Raw genomic sequence first — 19,434 nt, forward strand, 5'->3', positions numbered from 1 at the left:
CAATTTTTTGGTGAAGCAACAACTCCAACTCCCACTACAAACATCAACTTCACATCTCTTCCACCACATCAACCTAACCCACCCACGGTCTCTCGCTACTACAAACCGCCTGGACAGATACAAATACAACCGTCGCAGCCATGTCGCTGTCAATACCCAATGCGCCCAACGCCGGACTCTTCAAGGCTGGCTACCAAAAGTCAGTGTAGCTGTTTGGATTGCAACACTGCACGTATGCTGACACCGCGACAGCTACGACGCAGAGGATGGCGCCGTCATTCGCAACATTGACGCGTGCCGCACCATCGCCTCGACCGTCCAGACATCGCTGGGCCCTTATGGACGCAACAAGATCGTCATCAATCACTTGCAAAAGATGATCCTCACAAACGACGCAGCCACCATTCTGCGCGAGCTCGAAGTCGTTCATCCCGCGGCGAAATTGCTGGTCATGGCGTCGCAGCAGCAGGAGGCTGAGATGGGTGATGCCACCAACATGGTCATTGTCTTCGCTGGTGAGCTGCTCAAGAAGGCCGAGGAGTTGCTGAGAATGGGCCTCAAGACCAGCGAGATTGTACAGGGATATGAGCGCGCGGGGAAGTTTGCGCTCGCCGCGCTGGAAGAGTTGGAGGTCGACAAGGTGGAAAACATTCGCGATCAAGCTGAGCTGGCAAAGGCTATTCGTACCGTTGTCGCCGCGAAACAGTCCGGCTCTGAGGATTTCCTCGCCAACTTGGTCGCCGAGGCCGTGCTTGCCGTTCTGCCGAAGAACCCCTACAATTTCAACATTGACAACATCCGCGTCGTGAAGATTATGGGTGGTGCGCTGGAGCAGTCCAAGGTGGTCAAAGGTATGGTCTTTGGTCGCGAGCCCGATGGTACCGTCAAGAAGGCCGTCAAGGCCAAGGTCGGAGTGTTCAGCTGTCCCATCGACATTTCTCAAACGGAGACAAAGGGAACCGTCCTGCTGAAGAACAGCAAGGAACTGTACAACTTCACCAAGGGCGAGGAGGCACAGATGGAGAACTCGATCAAGGAGCTGCATGACTCTGGTATGCGTGTTGTGGTGGCAGGCGGTCCGGTCGGTGAGCTCGCACTTCACTACCTCAACCGCTTCGGCATTCTGGTCATCAAAGTTCTGTCCAAGTTTGAGCTTCGACGGTTATGCAGAGTGGTGGGCGCAACACCTCTTGCACGTCTTGGCGCACCCATGCCGGACGAGATGGGAAGTGTGGATATTGTGGAGACCCTCGAGATGGGCGGCGACCGCGTGACGGTCTTCAGACAAGAGAACGACCAAACACGAACGGCAACTCTGGTCCTCCGCGGCGCAACTCACAATCACCTTGACGATGTCGAACGTGCTGTCGATGATGGTGTCAATGTCTTCAAAGCCATCACCAGAGACCCAAGATTAGTGCCCGGTGCGGGCGCCGCTGAGATGCAGCTGATTGAGCGCCTGACCGCACTGGCAGATAAGACTTCCGGCCTCGCACAATACTCGATACGGAAATATGCAGAGGCATTCGAAGTCATCCCTCGCACACTCGCCGAGAGCGCTGGTCTCGACGCCACAGAGATTCTGGCGAAGCTCTACACCGCACATCACAGCGCCGTACAGGCAGGCAAGGAAGACGACAGCGATGAGGAGATTCCTTGCATTGGAGTGGATCTCGACACAAGCGGTAGCTCTGGAACGGGCACCCTGGATGCGGAGGAGGAGGGCATTCTGGACTTGATGGTCACCAAGTCCTGGGCTATCAAGCTCGCCACGGAGGCTGCTAGGACAGTACTGAGCGTGGATCAGATCATCGTTGCGAGACAGGCGGGTGGACCGAAACCACCTGGTYCCAACCCGAACTGGGATGAGGACTGATTGTGTTGAGGAATGAATAGAGGGAGGTTTGAGGGATGTCTTGTAGGTATACCCCTTCGAAACATGCCAAGTGTATGAATCAACGGACGATAGAGAACTCACTGTCAACCCCTCATGAACACACAGCCAATTCGAATTGCCATATACCAGCTCGCAGAAGCAGCTGGTAATGCATGATCAGACGGCGCCCATGGTTGTTAGAAGCACTGGATGATTTGCTTTGACCTTCTTGAAACACCAAACACGTCAACAAGATCAGCTCAGCATCACATTCACTCATCCAAAGGCRGATTTTTCTCCAACAAAGCCACCGTCGTACTCTTGTAACAATGTAAACTCGTCTCATACCCATCCTTCTCGTCCGCCCTCCCAGTATGTGCTTTTCCTTCAATATTCCCTTTCAACCACAACTGTCTTCGAAATCCCGCGTGGACTTGGATAATATCTCCTATTTCATACTGGACATGAGTACTCTGGACAATATTTGTATTTCTCAAAGGAGGAGAGGAAACATACGAGCATCCGGGTTTCATTTATTCTGCTCCGGGAAAGATTCCTCCGGTCTCTGCGCGGGTGTCCCGGTGGTGATTGAGGTTGGGGTTGAGGTTGAGAGTAAGCTGCGTTCTGGCTGTGATGTAGTACTTTATGCTGATATATTATCCATGCATTCTCCTGCGTGCTTGTATCGCCGAGGGAGGCATACGCTGTTGTGCTGGGAATACCGTGATCTCTCATGAGATGCGGCAGGGAGCAACATCGTCAGGTTTTGTAATCTCAGGTGTGGCACATTGGCAGCCATTGGCTGAGAGATGACATTGGAGCACACGAAGAGCGTTGAAGCCGCTGCGTTGCCTCTCTTGTGTTGATAGCATATCTGAGTGTGAAAGGAGACCGCACAATCGGAGCGACTCCAACATGAAAGGCTTCCCACGCTCAATCTGGCTTTCTCCCCAGCTCCTATCTGGCGTATTTCAGGGGTCAGTCTCATCGAAACACCCCCGACTTGACCGTGCCTCTTGCGGTGCTATTGAGCTATACATGCAAATATTTCTGTTTTATCTGACTGTATTCGGATCTCCATTCCCCTCCTCCTCACTGAGCATATTCAGTTGAAGTTAAATGCATTCCGACACAATGGGCAAGTGCTAGCATTACTGCTCTTGAACCACTTGAAGAGACAGCTCGAGTGGAACAAATTCTTGCACGTCGTACATCTCTTTGTCGGCAATTCCTTCGCACCGCTGATGATGGAATAGCAGATAGCACATTCGGTCTGGCCCTTGAGTGTGCCACTCACGTTCTTCCTCCACGCAGTCAAGGCATCGGTGATGCTTCCGTTCTGTGAGGCACAATGTTAGMATTCTCACGGTTGATACGGAACGAGTTCGCCACTTACCGAGAAAGTGATGACGCCCTGACAGTTTCGCAGCCAGCTCTGCCACTTCTCCTCCCTCACTGCAACGCGATTCACGCTTGTCACCTTCGCAGAGTCGAGCGGATATGCTTCGGGCAGAGTCACTTTGATTGTCATGGTCTGCTCATCGACCATGTAGCCAACGTTGATCTCCCTGCTACGGAAACCGACCTTGACTGTCATATTCTCGTAGTCGGGGTCGTCTTTCACGCTCTTCTCAGACCAATCTGCGACCTCCTGAAGGCTCGACGTGATGATCATTGGACTGATGTATTTGGATGTCCACGTTTCGATCGTCYGAGGAACTGTACGAGAGCGCAGGTCGAGGACATAGGTCTTGACCAGGCTGGGCAGATATGACAACGAGAGGTAGTACAGATGCGCCAACAACCACTGCACATCTGTCTCCACGTTTTCCTCCAATCGTGGTGTATATTCCGCGACGTTGAATTTCGAGGCATCGATAGGCCGACCTGTTGTGTGCCGCAGAAAGTCAAATGTGAGATCTAACAGKCCAGTGAGATAACCGCCCTCCTTCAGTTGCTCGACATAGTCGCCTTTAACGCGGAAACTTGAACCGTTGAAATGGTCSAAGAGAACCCTCCAGCTATTCAGAAAGCCATGGAGTTGCAATGGCATGGCATTGAGAAAGGAGGCTTCGGCTAGGCTGTCGAGCGTTGGCGCATCTATGATCAGAGAGAGGAGCTCATCGGGCAGGTGGGCAGCTTTGTTCTCCAGCGCAGCATCGAAGGATATTTTTTCCTGCGCTGCTGGGATATGCTTGTGGAGCAGTTCGAAGGCTGCAGTCTGAATGGCCCATGAAGGTGCGTACAGCAGTGGAAAAAGATCTTCAGCTTCTCTCAACGTCTTGGGAGGGAGGTGGGATATCAGCCTTCCAAGCAACTCGTTCGTTACCATCAGAGGCTTGTGGTTCTCATCCGAGAACCCGCCAAAAGCCTGCAAGAGTGATATCAGGCTTTCGGTGATGGACTCTTTGTTCTCTTTGAGGCTCTCAACCAAATCATCACTGACATCCGATACTTTTGCCAGCTTTTGCAAGGTCGCGAAGAGCTTAAGCGATGCATGTACGAGCAATATGCCGGTATCTGACACGACGCCATCTTCTCTTATCGCGGTAGGAGTCTTCCAGAACGAGACCAGTAGTTCAACGATTTGACTCCAATGCTCACCATACATGTCGGCCATACCGGGCAACAAGATCACCAGAGCTTTGTAAATCTCGGCTTTGACAATCAAAGAGGCGTCGGTCTCAAGCCATGAGACAATGCGCTTGACCAAGAATATGAGTCGGTTCTTTGCGACGTCCGTTACGATCTCTTCCTGAGTATGCAAAATGGTATTCAACACAATCAATGACTCCATTGCCGTCTGCTCCTTGTCTTCGACATCAAGGGCGGTAACGTCCGCTACAAGTTCGTTGCAAACACGGCTGAGTGACTGACTTCCGGCCAGCGGCTGAGAGTATTCCACGATGTGTGTAGCCAAAGCAAATGGATCCTGGCTTGAGCGAAGCGATTTGAGTCTATCCCCTGCCGTCTTTGCCTGCTCAGTGGTGTATCCATGCAGCTCGAAGGCGTTCTGATGGGCTTTCACGGCAGCCAGCGCTACATAGTAGGCGATGGGCGAATTCTTTCCAGCTCGATCTTGCAAGGCTGCCAGAGACGGGAACAATCCACCTTGCTCGACTGCTGAGCCCATTGCCAGTCGCTCGGAATTTGTCCGTAGCACGGCATTTGCATCGACCACGAAATCCATGACCTCGTGCTCCAAAGCCTTGGCCTCATCTGGCTTCCAGAGAGCGTTGGCGCCAGATATACTCGTAGCGTCCTGCGCGAGAAGGACGCAAATGCTCATTAGCGCCAGATTGGAGGCAATGTCATTGCTGACACTTGTCGGCAGCTCGGTCTTGTTGAGGGTACGGGCTACATACATGGCAATGCGTAAGGCTTGCGAAAGACCTTCACCATCGTACTGGATTGCTTCTCGTGCTATCGGGGATTCCGATTGGGCGAGATGGACTGCGCCACCGAGCGGACTCAGCAGAGCTAGTGAGGCTTTCGGCGGCTTCACAACAGCAATGACCGCGTTGTAAAACACATCACTGTCTGGAAGCAACTCCTCGATGTTGGAGTCTTCTGGAGCAACCTTGCTTGCTAGATCGAGAACTGTGTCAATGGGTAGAGACGCAGCAGAGACTTTCTGCAGGTTTTGCATAATGACACCATACTTTGCCCCTGATGCTGCAGAGCCCATGGCAGACGTCAGCCGATTTGACAAAGAAGCTGCCTTTTCGGCTGTTACATCGTCTGTAGACTGCTCGAGACGCAACATGCTGGGCAGTAGCTGCTCCCCTGCGGTCTTGTTCTTCGTCATGAAAGCTTTCACGCCCTGCTCATTCGTTGCTACGAGCTTATCAAAAGCCGCGAGACTAGTTGCAACCACTGGGCCTGTAAGCGACAGTCCCTTGGTCAGGTTAGAGAGTATCTCGTCGGATGTCTCGTGCCCTGCAACGCCCATTTGCAGTAGTCTGGAGATCAAATCTGTGGTCGTGGCATCGACATTGCCAGTTGAAAGAGCCACTGCAAACTCTTGAAGTGAAGGCGATGCCCGAGCGAGCTCGATTGCATTTTGTGGCGTGTCCGCGGGAAATAGTGCCTGCAGTCCCCGGACCTTGAAATCATTCGGCTCGTTGCTTTCCAAGACTGCCCCTAGTGTGCTGTGAAATGCCTTCGAGAACTCGGGAGCTGACCCTAGGGCGTACATGCAGCGCACCAGGTGTCTCTGTGATGGACTGTGTATCAACTTAGGCAAATCGTTGACAACAAAGCGAAGCAGAGCAGCTCTGTAATCCTCGCTCTGCAACAAGACGGAAGCACACGCCCGAAGTTGRTGCTCAATAACAGCCGCTGCGCCGTATGGCTTTCCGTTGCGCGAGTCCAGCAAGGCAATCATTTCATTCAAGATCTTGGTGTTCGCCGCCAGAAAGACACCGTTGGGCGAGTTTGGCGGTCCAGGTTCATGGTTGAAGAGTTCTCTCTGTAAGGTCGACCATCGCTCTCCGACGCCTGCAACCTGCTTCTGGGAGATGTCGAAGTCTTTTGATTGCTCAGGCTGCGAGGATTTCGCAGTTGCAATGACCTGRTCTGCAAGGCCTTCCCACTGCTTTTCTAGCAAGGACGCGATCCCTCCCACCGAAGCGACCTCGGAGACGATGGGTGCTGTCTTGTTTCCAGCGACACTCCATTGTGCAGTCTTGTCTGATGGACTCACGTACTGCCAGACGACTGGCATCGCAAACGACTCAAGGAGTTTGTCGCCCTCGGCATCAGAAAGTAGCTGAGCTGCTACGTCGACAAGTGTGAAGTAGGCTAGCCAGCTTGACGACACGTTCAGACGTTCCTCCCTCTTCCCAGCACCATCTCTGGCCGCAGTAAGAAGATCTGCAATTTCATCGTAGGAGGCCGGAAGTACTCCATCCGGTAGCTTTCGGAATACGCTATTCATGGCATCCCAAAAAGTCGACGACCCAGAGTGTGAGCCATTCTTGACACACTGTCGCAAACGTGAAATGGCCGGCTTCTTTCCGTTGTATGCATCAGTCCAGACTGTGGGAGACAATCTTGTAAGGAGATCCAAGGTTTGTGCAAAGTCTGAGGCCGAGCCAGTTTGGTCAGATGTGAGACCTTTGTAGATGTATGCATTTGAGATCAATTTCAGGTTATCATTCACAAGTGCGCTGTGTTTGTGCAGCGCAACACGGACAAGACGATGAGTAGCCTTTCGAACGCTGCCATCCGGGTGAGTGGTAAATTCCCAGAGCTTCTTGTCACTGAAAATGGAGTCGTAACAATCGCTCTGCTTCGACACCTCATCGGCTGCCAGGTGCTCCAACAGGCTGCTGGWCACAGCAATGCTCGTTGCCACCACGCGAGCATGCGTGGCTTGTGCATCATCGACGCTCACGGCTCGTTCGTCGCTCAGAGTCTGCACAGTCTCATTGAGCAGCGCATCTTTGCAGTACTGCAAGATGGATTCCTGAAAAGTCCTTCGCAAGCCGTCCACCTTATCCTGTGTTGGAAAGACAGCGTTGRGGGCATCCGAGGCAGCCTTTCCGGCCGCGCGATCCGTGTCAAACACCCCGGCAAGCCAAGGACCGGAGAGCTGTGTGAGATGTTTGGCCACTCGCTTACCACATTTTGCACAGAGCTGGCCATTCAGAATGTGGGCGAGCTGACGCACCCGGCGGGCATTGTCAATTGAGAGTCGAGGAAACAAGCGCACCCATGCTTCGAGTACGGCTTCGTTGAGATCACTGCCCTCAACCAGTAAAGATCCTTGCAAATCCTCCAGTGCCCTCGCCTTGGTGGTGGCGTCCTTTTTGGTCAAATTCTTGAAGGCGACCACGACGTTTGCATCATCAATCTGAGAGAAGTCCAACGGTTCTTGAATGTAGGAAAGTGCGGAAGATCGTGTCGAGCCAAAACCAGAGCTTCCAAAGGTCCCAACGCGGCCACTGCTTGCTTGCGACTTGAACTGCCGCTTCATATTGGAGGCTCTTTCTGATCTTTGGCCTGTTTCGATCTCTGGGGAAGCGCGCAACGGGGAATGGTTGGCGTCCGTCCTGCCGGATACAAATCTTCAGTGATCACAAACACGCACAAAACTCCAGGTTGATGTGGTTGGCGGACTGCAGGCCGGACTCAATTTCGTTCCAATGACGTGAAGGATGCGGACATATTTAGAGTTTTGCGCACGTGCTAGCGCGTGATTCGCGTGCCTGCCCTTGTTCGTCTTCCATCTCGCTCTATTCCGGCCATCGACCAGCAAGCGACGAGAATCGACAACAAGACAGCTTGCTAGAGAGCAGCGTGTCGACACGACCTCCAACTCTGTAAAAAGATCGCATCGGCTGCGAATCTGACAAGATAGTGGCGACGAGCATGGTTGACAGTGATCTGGTATTTCAACCCACACTMGCTCCAAGATGAAGTTCTTCATCGAGGACCTTCCGGTCCTCTTTCCCTACCCTCGAATCTATCCGGAGCAATATGCCTACATGTGCGATCTCAAGCGCACGTTGGACACAGGAGGCCACTGTGTCTTGGAGATGCCTTCGGGAACTGGAAAGACAGTATCTCTGCTTTCGCTCATTGTCGCCTATCAGCAACACTATCCAGAGCATCGGAAGCTCATATACTGCTCTCGAACTATGTCTGAGATCGAGAAGGCGCTTGCAGAGCTTGCGGCGCTCATGAAGTACCGATCTGATCAATTGGGCGTGGTTGAAGACTTCAGAGGCCTGGGACTCACAAGTCGAAAGAACCTCTGTCTGCACCCTTCAGTGAAGCGAGAGAAGAGTGGCGCCGTCGTGGACTCGAGATGCAGAAGTCTAACAGCAGGCTTCGTGAAGGAGAAAAAGGAGCGTGGTGAAGACGTCGATCTTTGCATCTATCACGACAACCTGGATTTACTCGAGCCACACAACCTGATCCCCCCAGGAGTATGGACGCTTGACGGTATGTTGAGGTACGGAGAACAGCAAAAGCAATGCCCTTACTTTACGGCCCGACGAATGATGCCGTTTTGTAACGTAATCATCTACTCGTATCATTATCTACTGGACCCCAAGATCGCCGAGCGTGTATCCAAAGAGCTTTCAAAAGATTGCATTGTGGTTTTCGACGAAGCTCATAATATTGACAATGTCTGCATTGAGTCTCTGAGCATAGATCTCACCGAGGACTCCCTACGAAAGGCAGCGCGAGGCGCCAGTAACTTGGAGAGGAAGATCACAGAAATGAAAGACACTGATGCGGAGAAGCTGCAAAACGAGTATGCGAAACTAGTGGAGGGCCTACGAGAAGCCGATGAAGCTCGAGACGAAGGTGCTTTCATGTCAAATCCTGCACTCCCGGACGACCTTCTAAAAGAGGCTGTTCCTGGCAACATTCGACGTGCTGAGCACTTCACCGCATTCCTGAAGCGCTTCATCGAATATCTCAAAACGCGCATGAAGGTTCTTCATGTCATTTCTGAGACACCTCCATCATTCCTCCAACATCTGAAAGAGCTAACGTTCATCGAAAAGAAGCCGCTTCGGTTTTGTGCCGAGCGTCTTACTTCTCTCGTGCGAACGCTGGAGCTCACAAACATCGAGGATTATCAGCCATTGCAGGAGGTGGCTACATTTGCTACACTCGTCGCTACATACGACACTGGATTCTTGCTGATTCTCGAGCCTTACGAGTCGGACACMGCGACTGTTCCAAATCCGATCCTTCACTTCACTTGCCTGGACGCCGCCATAGCTATCAAACCCGTTTTTGACCGTTTCAGCTCTGTCATCATCACTTCGGGTACCATTTCCCCCCTCGAGATGTACCCCAAAATGCTGGGCTTCACAGCAGTGGTGCAAGAGTCGTATGCAATGACTTTGGCGAGAAGATCCTTTCTTCCAATGATCGTCACAAGAGGATCAGATCAAGGGCAGATGTCATCTGGCTTCCAGACCCGAAGCGACCCCGGAAATATTCGGAACTATGGCAATCTCATCATTGAATTCTCCAAGTTGACACCAGATGGAATTGTTGTATTCTTCCCTTCGTATCTGTACATGGAAAGCGTGATTTCCATGTGGCAGAGCATGGGCATTCTAGATCAAGTCTGGAAAAGCAAGCTGATCTTGGTGGAGACGCCTGATAGTCAAGAGACTTCTCTTGCGCTTGAAACTTACAGAACAGCCTGCAGCAACGGCAGAGGCGCAGTGCTTTTGTGTGTCGCCCGTGGGAAAGTTTCCGAGGGTATCGATTTCGACCATCATTACGGACGCACTGTGCTTTGCATCGGTGTTCCGTTCCAGTATACTGAATCCAGAATTCTCAAAGCACGCTTRGAGTTCCTCAGAGAGACATACCGCATCCGCGAGAACGACTTTTTATCCTTCGATGCCATGCGGCATTGTGCCCAATGTCTCGGTCGCGTTCTCCGAGGCAAAGATGATTACGGGGTCATGGTCATGGCAGATAAGAGATTTGCAAAGAAGCGCAATCAGCTCCCGAAGTGGATTGGGAGCGCTATGATGGAGAGCGACGCAAACATGTCGGTCGATCAAGCGGTTGCAGCAGCCAAAAAGTTTCTGAAAACAATGGCCAAGCCTTTCCCTGCCCAGCTCCAGGAAGGAATCAGTACGTGGAGTTATGAGGACCTCATGGAGCACCAGGCCAAGCTTGACGCAGAGAAGAGCTACGAGCAGAAAGGTATGGATGCCAACGAAAATGGCTATGGGGACCAAGTGATGGCAGAGGSCGAGGCTGATGAGTATGATGCGGGCGTGGACGATGCTGCCATGATGGCTTTAGATCCATGATTCCACAAGTTACGCACCATCTTGAAAACAGTTCTCTCTATTCAACATCACAGATTCATGACCCACGTTGAAGTTGTTGCTCTTCAACGCAGCAAGTGCGTCGAGTGTTGCAGTGATGCGGATGATAATTGACTCAAGGCACAATACAACAACTTCAACAAGTAGCCAAAGCTGATGATACCAGCATCGTATAAGCGCGGATAACGAGCACGTGCTAAATGTCATCGTTGTCCGTCTCGCAGGTACAAGAACCTCTGGTACCTTTCGAATGTCCAGCGCCTGCAGTTTTTGCCCCAAATCAACATTGGGACCGTGGTCATTTGAAAGGCAAAAGACAAAATTCCAATGGCAATGAAAGTGTTCGCAAGGCCACTGGCTTCAAGCCAATAGCCTGAAAAATTATTAGCCCCTGGCATCGATGACGGGGCAAGAACAGATACTCACTTGTCGTAAAGGTGAAGAGGCAAGCCAACGTGTTGTTGATCACGGCCACCCCGACCATTCCCTCGAGAACCATGTCAGGGTAGGCATCCATAAGGTAGGCCATGGAGATATCACCGGCACAACCAAATCCGAAGCCAATCATCCCCAGCCCTACATAGGCTGCTGGCCAGTTCAAACTTTTATCCGACGCAATCCCGAAAAGCATCAGGCCTGCAGGGTTGATGATGGCTGACAGAAACATCAACCAAAGTCGATCTTCGGCCTCACTGACGCCGCCACGCTTTCTAGCAATCCAGCGGACGAATACGTCAGAGTACCATCCGCCGTAGATGCAGCCCAATGTCGCCCCGATGAGTGTCGGGACGTTCATTATGGCTACGGCGGAGTTGGAGTARTTCCATGGTGGGCCATAGTAATTGTCCTCCTCGACGGTTAAGTAGAAAGTCTAGAAGTTCGATGAGTATCAATATTGGAGTACGAATGGAGTATACTCACCAGCCATGCATCTTGGGCACCCCATCTATTGGAAGAATGAGTGGTAAGCATGCGTCGAGTATATAGAATGGGGGGATTGTATGGAGGCTTCGAGCCATCCCTACTTCAGTTTGACGTACTGTAATCCGCTGTAAAGCACGGCAGGAAATCCAAAGACTCGCAACGTGTGAAATAGCCGGTGAAAGTACTGCTTGAACCCTGTTCCAATCATGTTCGGAGCTGGCGTGATAAGAGCGATCCGCTGCGGGTACGTTCTTGCCCGATCTCCCGGTAAAGTATTGCTCTCGCGTGAATCTCTGACGTCAAGCTGTGTTTTATCTGCCGTTTTCTCATCTTCGCCGATGTTTTGAAGTGACTGCCCGCCCAGATGTCGGCCTAAGATGGCTTCCCGGTGGAACGATGTCTCCTCTAGACCGAAGCAGAATACAAGTAGCGTGGCACCGGATATAATCGCTCCTGTCCAACCAACCCATCTCCAATTGTCGGCAGCAATGTATCCCGATACCAGAGGGCCCATGAAGGTACCGACGGAGGTGGCAAGAATGTATACTCCTAGGACCGATCCGCGCTGGTGCTGGAAGAATAGATCAGATAGCGACAGCTGCGCCAACGCCTCCGCACATCCTTCCGATGCTCCGACAAACAGCTGACACCAGACAGAATCTTGCACGCCGCGGATGCGTGCAAACCAGATAGAACCGCCCACGGAGAACAGCAGACTGATTAGGTACTGAATACGACGTCCGTACAGCCATGGCATGGGACTGGCCAACAACGTCCAATAACCAATGCCAATGAACAGCACTCCTGCCGCAGTGTTCGCAACGGAATACTGAATGCCCAACTCGGCCAGCATTCCGTCTCCGGCGGCTCCAGCACTGTTTGAAGTTGCGGCGGTCAGGCCAGTGATGAAAAGGACGAGGCCCGCATGCCAGTACTTCCGCCATGGCGACCAGTTCAATGGATCATTCGGACTCGATGTAGGCGGTGGAATCAAGGTGATTTCCTGGTCGCGAAGTTCCTGGTCGCTCTGCACAAACAGCTGTATGGTTCCAGGAAGCGGCTGTTCATTCACTTCTGCCATGATGCCTCGACAAGGATAGTTCGCAGGCGTTTGCCAGGAGTCTTTGTCCTCGGGTTGGATGATTGGTTCTTAGGAAGATGGTGTGCTGGCTCTGCGCCACAACGCTCCCACAGCARAAGCTACCTTATGTCGCTGTACGTCAACAGGGGCTCATGCCTACTCAAAAGTTGATGGTCGTATAGAATCCCCGGGCGATAGGTCGTGACGCGCATACCTATCTCGAACTTTTGGCAAGGTACATCGGCTAGAAATGAGTTTTCTTATCGGTCCTGTGCAATAGCCCGACATACCAGCGGATAGTCTTGCTTGAAATAGGTCAGCCTTGTCGTTTAAGGTAGGTCCTCCACGTGCTTGGCACGCTTGAAAAGTGGATCGATCATCGAGGCCCGCACCCGTGACATCGACATCGGGGACATCCACCTTCGCTCGCCGAAACTCTCTCCCGTCTCTTCCTCAGCATCAAGCACCCTCGAGGCATCGTACAGCACTCCGCAAATTACGGCGCCAAACGCAACAAACGCAGCATCACCCCTCCTATTAAACCGCATGGAACTTTGCAGTATCAAATCATGGATAATTTATACGAGACCACCAAAAAACCGTCTAATTGTAACGGGTTATCAGACTCGCCCTCTGATAGCCCACCAGGACTGGAGCTGAAGATAGAGAAGAAGAAGATCAAGGTAGCCATCGTTGGTGCTGGCATCTCAGGTTTGCGTGCTGCATCTGTTCTTGAACGCCACGGCGTCGAAGTCGTGGTATTGGAGGGTCGTGACCGTATCGGCGGACGGATCCACACTACCAGGACGAAAGACGGCATCCCAAGGGACATCGGTTAGTGTCAATAGCCAAGTTGTGGCTGACACTGAGCTGCAGACCTGTGCGGTTCTGTTGATGGCCGAAAGGCTTCATCACCTCCAGGGAACATTGTTTCCTCTTTTGCTGACAGTTGTATGTCCCCTGTAGGCGCGGCCTGGCTGCATGAGACCTCACAGAACCGTTTGACAAAGCTGATTGCCTCACTGAAGCTGGMCTACTACTACGATGACGGCGCTCCTCTGTACTACACTCAAGATGGAAGAGCAGGCGCTCAATTCAAGGCCAAAAAGGTCGCTGACGAGGCAGTCTGTAATGCGGAGTGGTATTACGAGACCTTCCCAGACGCTCCGGATACCAGTGTCACGCAATACGTGAATGCATTCGTTCAGAAACACGAGCTTATATCCGAGAGTGACCGTAGCTGGGCTCCGATGGCGATTAAGGAAGTCGAGTAAGTGATTGATTTCCAAGGAAGCGCAAAGCTTGACATAGTATGTGGCGCACTCCTTATCAGTGCCTCTGGAACTCCAGAAGATGTTGGCCGTGGAATTATATTAAYGTTGCAGAGGGGCTCTGGACTTGTGGGTCTCGTCCAGTATAGACCACATGATTGCTGTATCGCTACTTGGGACTGGCATGACGAGTATCACTACTTGAATACTGCTGATTTTTACGTTCTACCTCTAGACTCTGGATTGGCACCAGCTGTGATCTCGCAAGCGCCAAACACCTTTCGTATTTCATCTCTGAACGCAACCTCTACATGAAAGGTGGCTACGATAACATCGTCAAGTKGACTGCACAGTCTCTTCGTCCAGACACCATACACTTGAATAAGATCGTCGACCGTATCTCTTGGAGCTACGATGGCGTTCAGTCTTGTACATTGGACTATCACGACCCCAGTGGAGAAGTGGCCAACCTTGAAGCCGATGCCGTGATCTCTACCCTCCCCCTGGGGGTCTTGCGCCACGGATTGGTCGCGTTCAATCCTCCACTTCCCACCGACATGCAGATCGGTATATCCCGATTCGGCTATGGAGCTTTAGGCAAGATCTTCTTCGAGTTCGACGATGTGTTCTGGTCCAAGGACAACGATCAGGTATATCACACCTCACTACAGCGATATGCATAGCTGATGTACCATCATTCAAGTTTGTATTCTACCCATCTCCGCCAGACCTTGAGGAAGATATTTATTCGACTTCTGCGAGCTCCGGCAGTTCCGGTTCCATCGAAGTAGACAGCATCTTGAACTATGCCACGGTTATCATCAACTTGTGGATCGTGACGGGAAGCAAGGAGCTTTGCGTCCAGGTCGCCGAGCCTCTGACACAGCGTATCGAAGCCATGACGGACAAGAAGGCAGTCTACAAGTTCTTTGAACCTCTCTTCCGTCTGCTCCGTACCGAGCCATACAAGGCTCTCCCACGACTGTTGAATGTAGAGACGACAAAGTGGACTCAAGAGTGAGCAAAGCCAAACAATATATGCCACGCCCATGCTAACGTAGAGTAGTCCGCTCGCTGGCTTTGGCTCTTATTCCGCAGACAAAGTAGACGATGAGCCCGAACTCTGGATGGCATCCTTGGAGAAACATAAAGACTCCCGTCTGCAATTCGCCGGCGAGCATTGCACTATGGTCGCCAATGGCTGTGTTCACGGTGCCTTTGCTACGGGCGAGACTGCCGCAAAGAATATCTTGAAGATCTTCGACATCGAGTATGATGGGGGCGATATGGTCAGCATCAACTGAGCGAGAGCTTTTGATGCCTGATGGGATTTCTTGATTGTTGCCACTGCGAAGGAACCATTATTTAGGGTTTCTATTGCGGTATAACTCTACAGTCGTTACGTGGTTATCAATATATAGTAAGGAGCTATCATATTTCATTCTCGACCTTGCTTCGCTTATCGCCAGTCGTTGATGTTGTATGTGAAACGTTGGTGGTCGTGAAATGGATTGACCTTGTGTATAAAACGCTGTTCTCTCGGCGTTCAATATGGAGTCAAACATGCCCCAACGGTGTAGGGAGACTATGCACTGTCTACAGAGTACTCGTCGTGACTATAAAATCAATACAACAACAATAAAGAATAGGAAAAGGCGATGTAGAAGGTATCATGTCGCCATGAACGACAGATGTACTACCCCAACCCTAACCCTAAGACCGGACGATGCACAATCCACACACTCACGATGAGAGCATCAAGCAAATCGACTAGTCTTGAAGAGTGGACCGCACATATATAGTACACCAGTCCATATCTTACACTATCTACACAGCAAGCCTACCACGAAGCCGCGCGATCTCTTTACGAGCAGCTTCCACAGCAGCAGCATCACTTTTTTGCGGCGTAACATTAGAGTCCGTAGAATCACTTAAGCCGAAAGAGTCCAGCTCGTCTTGCTCAGCCTTTCCAAGACCCATCTCACGCGTTGGGGGTTTCGTTCCAGCCGCAATGGCCTCATCAACAGCAGCTTCATACTCCTTGTCATGCTTCTCAGCGAGCCAAAGCAGACTGTTGACGCACTTCCAGCTCTCGTATCGTAGGGTGCCGAATGTGAGATTCGTTGCACTCCTGGGAAGTGCGATGTCTTCCGTCGCGTCTTGCGTGTTCTCTGCATTGGAAGGCTCCTCTGCAGAGATTTCCGTCGTTCTAGTGACTGGCTCCGTGGTGAATTCATCGTAGATTGCGCGCATCGCCTGATCATCAATCGCCAGAACGACAGGGGGCTTGACAAGCATAGTGGGCAGAGTCTGGTTACTGAAGTCTTGTACTCTGGGATTTTCCCGCGTCCGCTCATCAAGAACGTCCAAGTCCGCACGAAGCTTCGCAAGACCTTCGACAACATCTTCTGCGTATCCCTCGACCTTCTGTATTTGAGACGCCCCTTCCAGCGGCTTGGTGAGATAGTAGTCAACCGAACTTTGGCTATTCTTTGGTAAGTAGAATCGGTACTTTTGGGCTTCCTGAGCCGCGAAGTCAGACATGTCCGAGAGCCTGGCGGCTTTTATGAAAACATTCAAATCAATCAGGTCGGGTCTCTGGTCCTTCGCCGCTCGTGCGTCCACAATGGTCTTCCACGCCTTGGTCACGAATTCTTTGTCGTGTACGACGGTTCCAACTTTCATGATGGAGCGTCGCGTAATGTCGTTCGGCTCCAGGCCAAGTGCCTTCATGTCTGCCAGCACGATACCTACAACTGATTTCAGACGACCATAGCATGCAACATTCGCGATCACTGAGTTGAACGATGACAGGGTGGGAACTGCACCGTAGCGAGCAAACACCGCCCAGGTCTTCCTCACGATTTCCAACACCGAGTCAACCACCTCGCCGCGCTGTTTTCGCTCCATGGCATCGAATTCAGGCAAACGCAGAATCTGGGTCATGGCAATGACTAGCTCGCCTACAGTGTTCGATGCAAGACTGCCCGAAGCTCCGAGGTGCAGATACATGATCGATAGCATGGCGCGGACCGAGCAGAAATGAGATGCAGCTGATCTAGAATCTGCCGTGGTGCGCAGCTTGGAAAGAAAGGCCTTGAAAGGCAGTCCAGGAAGATGCATACCCGCACGATACACCATTGCGAAGACAGTATACGATTCGGATATTGGYCGCTCATCTAAGAAAGTCCGCAGCGCACGTTGTGGGATAGCAGTAGGAAAGAGACGCAGAGCAGTATCCAGTCCGAGATATGCCTTTTGCGACTCACCTCGTAAGAGCCGCGCAAGTATGATGGACTGCAGAAGGGCCATGGGAATGCCCTTGATGGATATAGCTTTCTCCCGATCAGACACAATTGCTTCTGGTGACAGGTGGTATGCATTGAAGGAGCCAGGAAACCGTACCAGTGCTCTTTGGTATAGGTCCTCGAGATCCTCCAGCGGAAAGCCGTTAACAGCCAGGAAATCAACCGCTACGGCGTAGACTTCTGCACTAACGTGCTCGTCTGACCAGTCTTGTGTTTGCAGCCAGTTCCAGAACTTCAAACCCGCGTCTTTGGCGCCAGACTCTTTGAACAATCCCATCAGGTGCACGTGCGCAGCGGTACTAGGCACAAGGTCTCCTCTGCCTATATCCCTAGCAAGTAGCTCKGCAAATGCTACAATCTGCTCTGTCTCTTCTCGTCGTTTGGTGTGGGGAGGCTTCTGGTTCTCTAGCCTGAGAGCCTGATGTGCGCATTGTGCTACTTTGTAGAAGTCGTCCGAGGACAGAGGCTTTTTCTCAGGCAGCCGGTGATAGGCACTCATCACACCAACAATGTCGGTTCTGTCGACGGCCTCGAACAGCTCGGACCGCGTTGCAAGTGCTCCAAGGTTCACCGTCCGCTCCTTCGAATGACTTTGACTCCGTCCCAACTGACGATTGATTTTACGCTCCTGCTTTCGCTGCTTCGCCGGGGAGACATAGCGGGTCTGCTCGGGCGCAGGCGCAGGATCTTGGGTCTGTCCATATCGGTAGGTGTATCCATGGCTGCTAGAGAAACTTCTCGAGGTCGAAGATGCGGCTTCAGCTCGCCCGTGATGGTCTACCGACCCGGCATGGAAAGTTTTCAGCCACTTCCGGTGCGACTGGAGCTCGACTTGCACGCGACGGAGGCGAAATGTGAGCATCGAGGAGTTGGATGCAGTCGAGATGTCTCGGGGAAGAAAGTTCCACCACGCCAAGCTTAAGATCGTAGTCCAGCGATGCCAGCTTGTCTGTTGATCGAATCGTATGTCACTTCCCTTATTACTTCGTACAGCATCCGGCTTGAACAACACCATCCACACGATTCCCTCTATCTCACACGAACCGCAGCCATGGCACCCAATATGACTCTGTTCTCGGTCAACGCCATCCTCCTCCTCGCGACCGACGACTCCTCCCGCATTCTGGCCAAATACTACAATCCCCCGCATATGCCGCAAGGCGCTCAGGGCAACAACTACCCCGGCGCGAACCCATACACGAATGTCAAGGACCAAAAAGCGTTTGAAAAGGGTCTTCTGGAGAAGACTGCGAAGCAGACAAGCGATGTCATTCTCTACGACAACCGAGTGGTCGTGTTCAAGATGGAGTCGGATGTCATGCTCTACGTGGTGGGAGGTGCGGACGAGAACGAAATCATGCTCTACAACGTAGTTCTGGCACTACGAGACAGCTTGACCATCCTGCTCAAGTGAGACCAAATAACCATGGGAGACATAATGGTTGGTACTAACTGATCATAGGAATTCTGTCGACAAGCGARCACTGATTGAGAACTACGATCTTGCATCGCTCTGTATAGACGAGATTGTCGACGACGGCATCATTCTCGAGACGGATCCTGTCGTTATTGCGAGCCGAGTGAGCCGACCACCGCAGCAAGATGCACCCAACATGCAAGGATTGGATCTCAGCGAAGAAGGACTGCTCAAGATCTATCAATTTGGAAAGCAGAAGCTGGGCGAACGGTTACGACAAGGACTATAGCCTTGTTGACGGCACGACAATTGCATAGCGTAGGAGTTTGGAGTAAGGCAGCCGAGTGTTCTGGATGAGATACGGCCCCAGGGAGACCGGACGCGTTGAACACGGCGGCATGAATCAGCCGTGTGCGAATGAATCATTCCCTTGACTACCTGCTTGTCGCAAGTCGATTGTGGCTTTGGCTTTCGTGAAACAGGCGAGTTGTAGTGTTGCACAGTGTGTGGGGCGTGCGAGGTTGCCGACTTCATTTGAAATCCTCACTCAGCCCCGGAGCTTGTGGTTGATGATGCAACACCCAAACCAAGGTCCGGTGAAATTGAAGATTGCCGCCCTACCTGCGGCATCCAAAATCTTACGCCATCTGCAACGTCAAAAGACATTTGACTCTCCGCAAGGCTACTTCTTGTTATGTCTGTAGCTACCTATTGGCGAGCATTGTTGTCGATTCACTA

The 19,434-nt window shown here is 51.9% G+C and overlaps 7 protein-coding genes; 4 read left to right on the plus strand and 3 right to left on the minus strand.

Moving 5' to 3' along the window:
* Nucleotides 1–140: 140 nt before the first annotated feature.
* On the plus strand, nt 141–1,876 carry RCC_00141 (probable CCT8-component of chaperonin-containing T-complex; the record flags this gene model as incomplete). XM_023765298.1 has 2 exons in its annotated part: nt 141–199; nt 253–1,876. The coding sequence occupies 2 exons, from the start codon at nt 141–143 to the stop codon at nt 1,874–1,876; spliced, it is 1,683 nt and encodes a 560-aa protein (XP_023621066.1).
* A 1,105-nt stretch (nt 1,877–2,981) lies between these two features.
* On the minus strand, nt 2,982–7,856 carry RCC_00142 (uncharacterized protein; the record flags this gene model as incomplete). XM_023765299.1 has 2 exons in its annotated part: nt 2,982–3,215; nt 3,273–7,856. The coding sequence occupies 2 exons, from the start codon at nt 7,854–7,856 to the stop codon at nt 2,982–2,984; spliced, it is 4,818 nt and encodes a 1,605-aa protein (XP_023621067.1).
* Nucleotides 7,857–8,295: 439 nt separating this feature from the next.
* On the plus strand, nt 8,296–10,677 carry RCC_00143 (probable excision repair protein rhp3; the record flags this gene model as incomplete). The annotated part of the gene is made up of 1 exon (XM_023765300.1): nt 8,296–10,677. The coding sequence occupies one exon, from the start codon at nt 8,296–8,298 to the stop codon at nt 10,675–10,677; it is 2,382 nt and encodes a 793-aa protein (XP_023621068.1).
* A 221-nt stretch (nt 10,678–10,898) lies between these two features.
* RCC_00145 (probable HOL1-Putative substrate-H+ antiporter-unknown biological function) lies at nt 10,899–12,700 on the minus strand (the record flags this gene model as incomplete). XM_023765301.1 has 4 exons in its annotated part: nt 10,899–11,068; nt 11,122–11,566; nt 11,617–11,641; nt 11,736–12,700. The coding sequence occupies 4 exons, from the start codon at nt 12,698–12,700 to the stop codon at nt 10,899–10,901; spliced, it is 1,605 nt and encodes a 534-aa protein (XP_023621069.1).
* A 569-nt stretch (nt 12,701–13,269) lies between these two features.
* RCC_00146 (related to FMS1-Protein involved in the biosynthesis of pantothenic acid) lies at nt 13,270–15,275 on the plus strand (the record flags this gene model as incomplete). XM_023765302.1 has 5 exons in its annotated part: nt 13,270–13,534; nt 13,667–13,970; nt 14,207–14,621; nt 14,675–14,988; nt 15,038–15,275. 5 exons carry the CDS (start codon nt 13,270–13,272, stop codon nt 15,273–15,275), a joined length of 1,536 nt encoding a protein of 511 aa, XP_023621070.1.
* A 523-nt stretch (nt 15,276–15,798) lies between these two features.
* RCC_00147 (uncharacterized protein) lies at nt 15,799–18,141 on the minus strand (the record flags this gene model as incomplete). Its single annotated transcript, XM_023765303.1, has 1 exon — nt 15,799–18,141. One exon carries the CDS (start codon nt 18,139–18,141, stop codon nt 15,799–15,801), a length of 2,343 nt encoding a protein of 780 aa, XP_023621071.1.
* Nucleotides 18,142–18,330: 189 nt separating this feature from the next.
* Nucleotides 18,331–18,985, plus strand: RCC_00148 (related to coatomer protein zeta chain; the record flags this gene model as incomplete). XM_023765304.1 has 2 exons in its annotated part: nt 18,331–18,689; nt 18,742–18,985. 2 exons carry the CDS (start codon nt 18,331–18,333, stop codon nt 18,983–18,985), a joined length of 603 nt encoding a protein of 200 aa, XP_023621072.1.
* Nucleotides 18,986–19,434: the final 449 nt, after the last annotated feature.

Source organism: Ramularia collo-cygni, assembly GCF_900074925.1.
Source record: "Ramularia collo-cygni strain URUG2 genome assembly, contig: RCC_scaffold01, whole genome shotgun sequence".
Classification (NCBI taxonomy): Eukaryota; Fungi; Ascomycota; class Dothideomycetes; order Mycosphaerellales; family Mycosphaerellaceae; genus Ramularia; species Ramularia collo-cygni.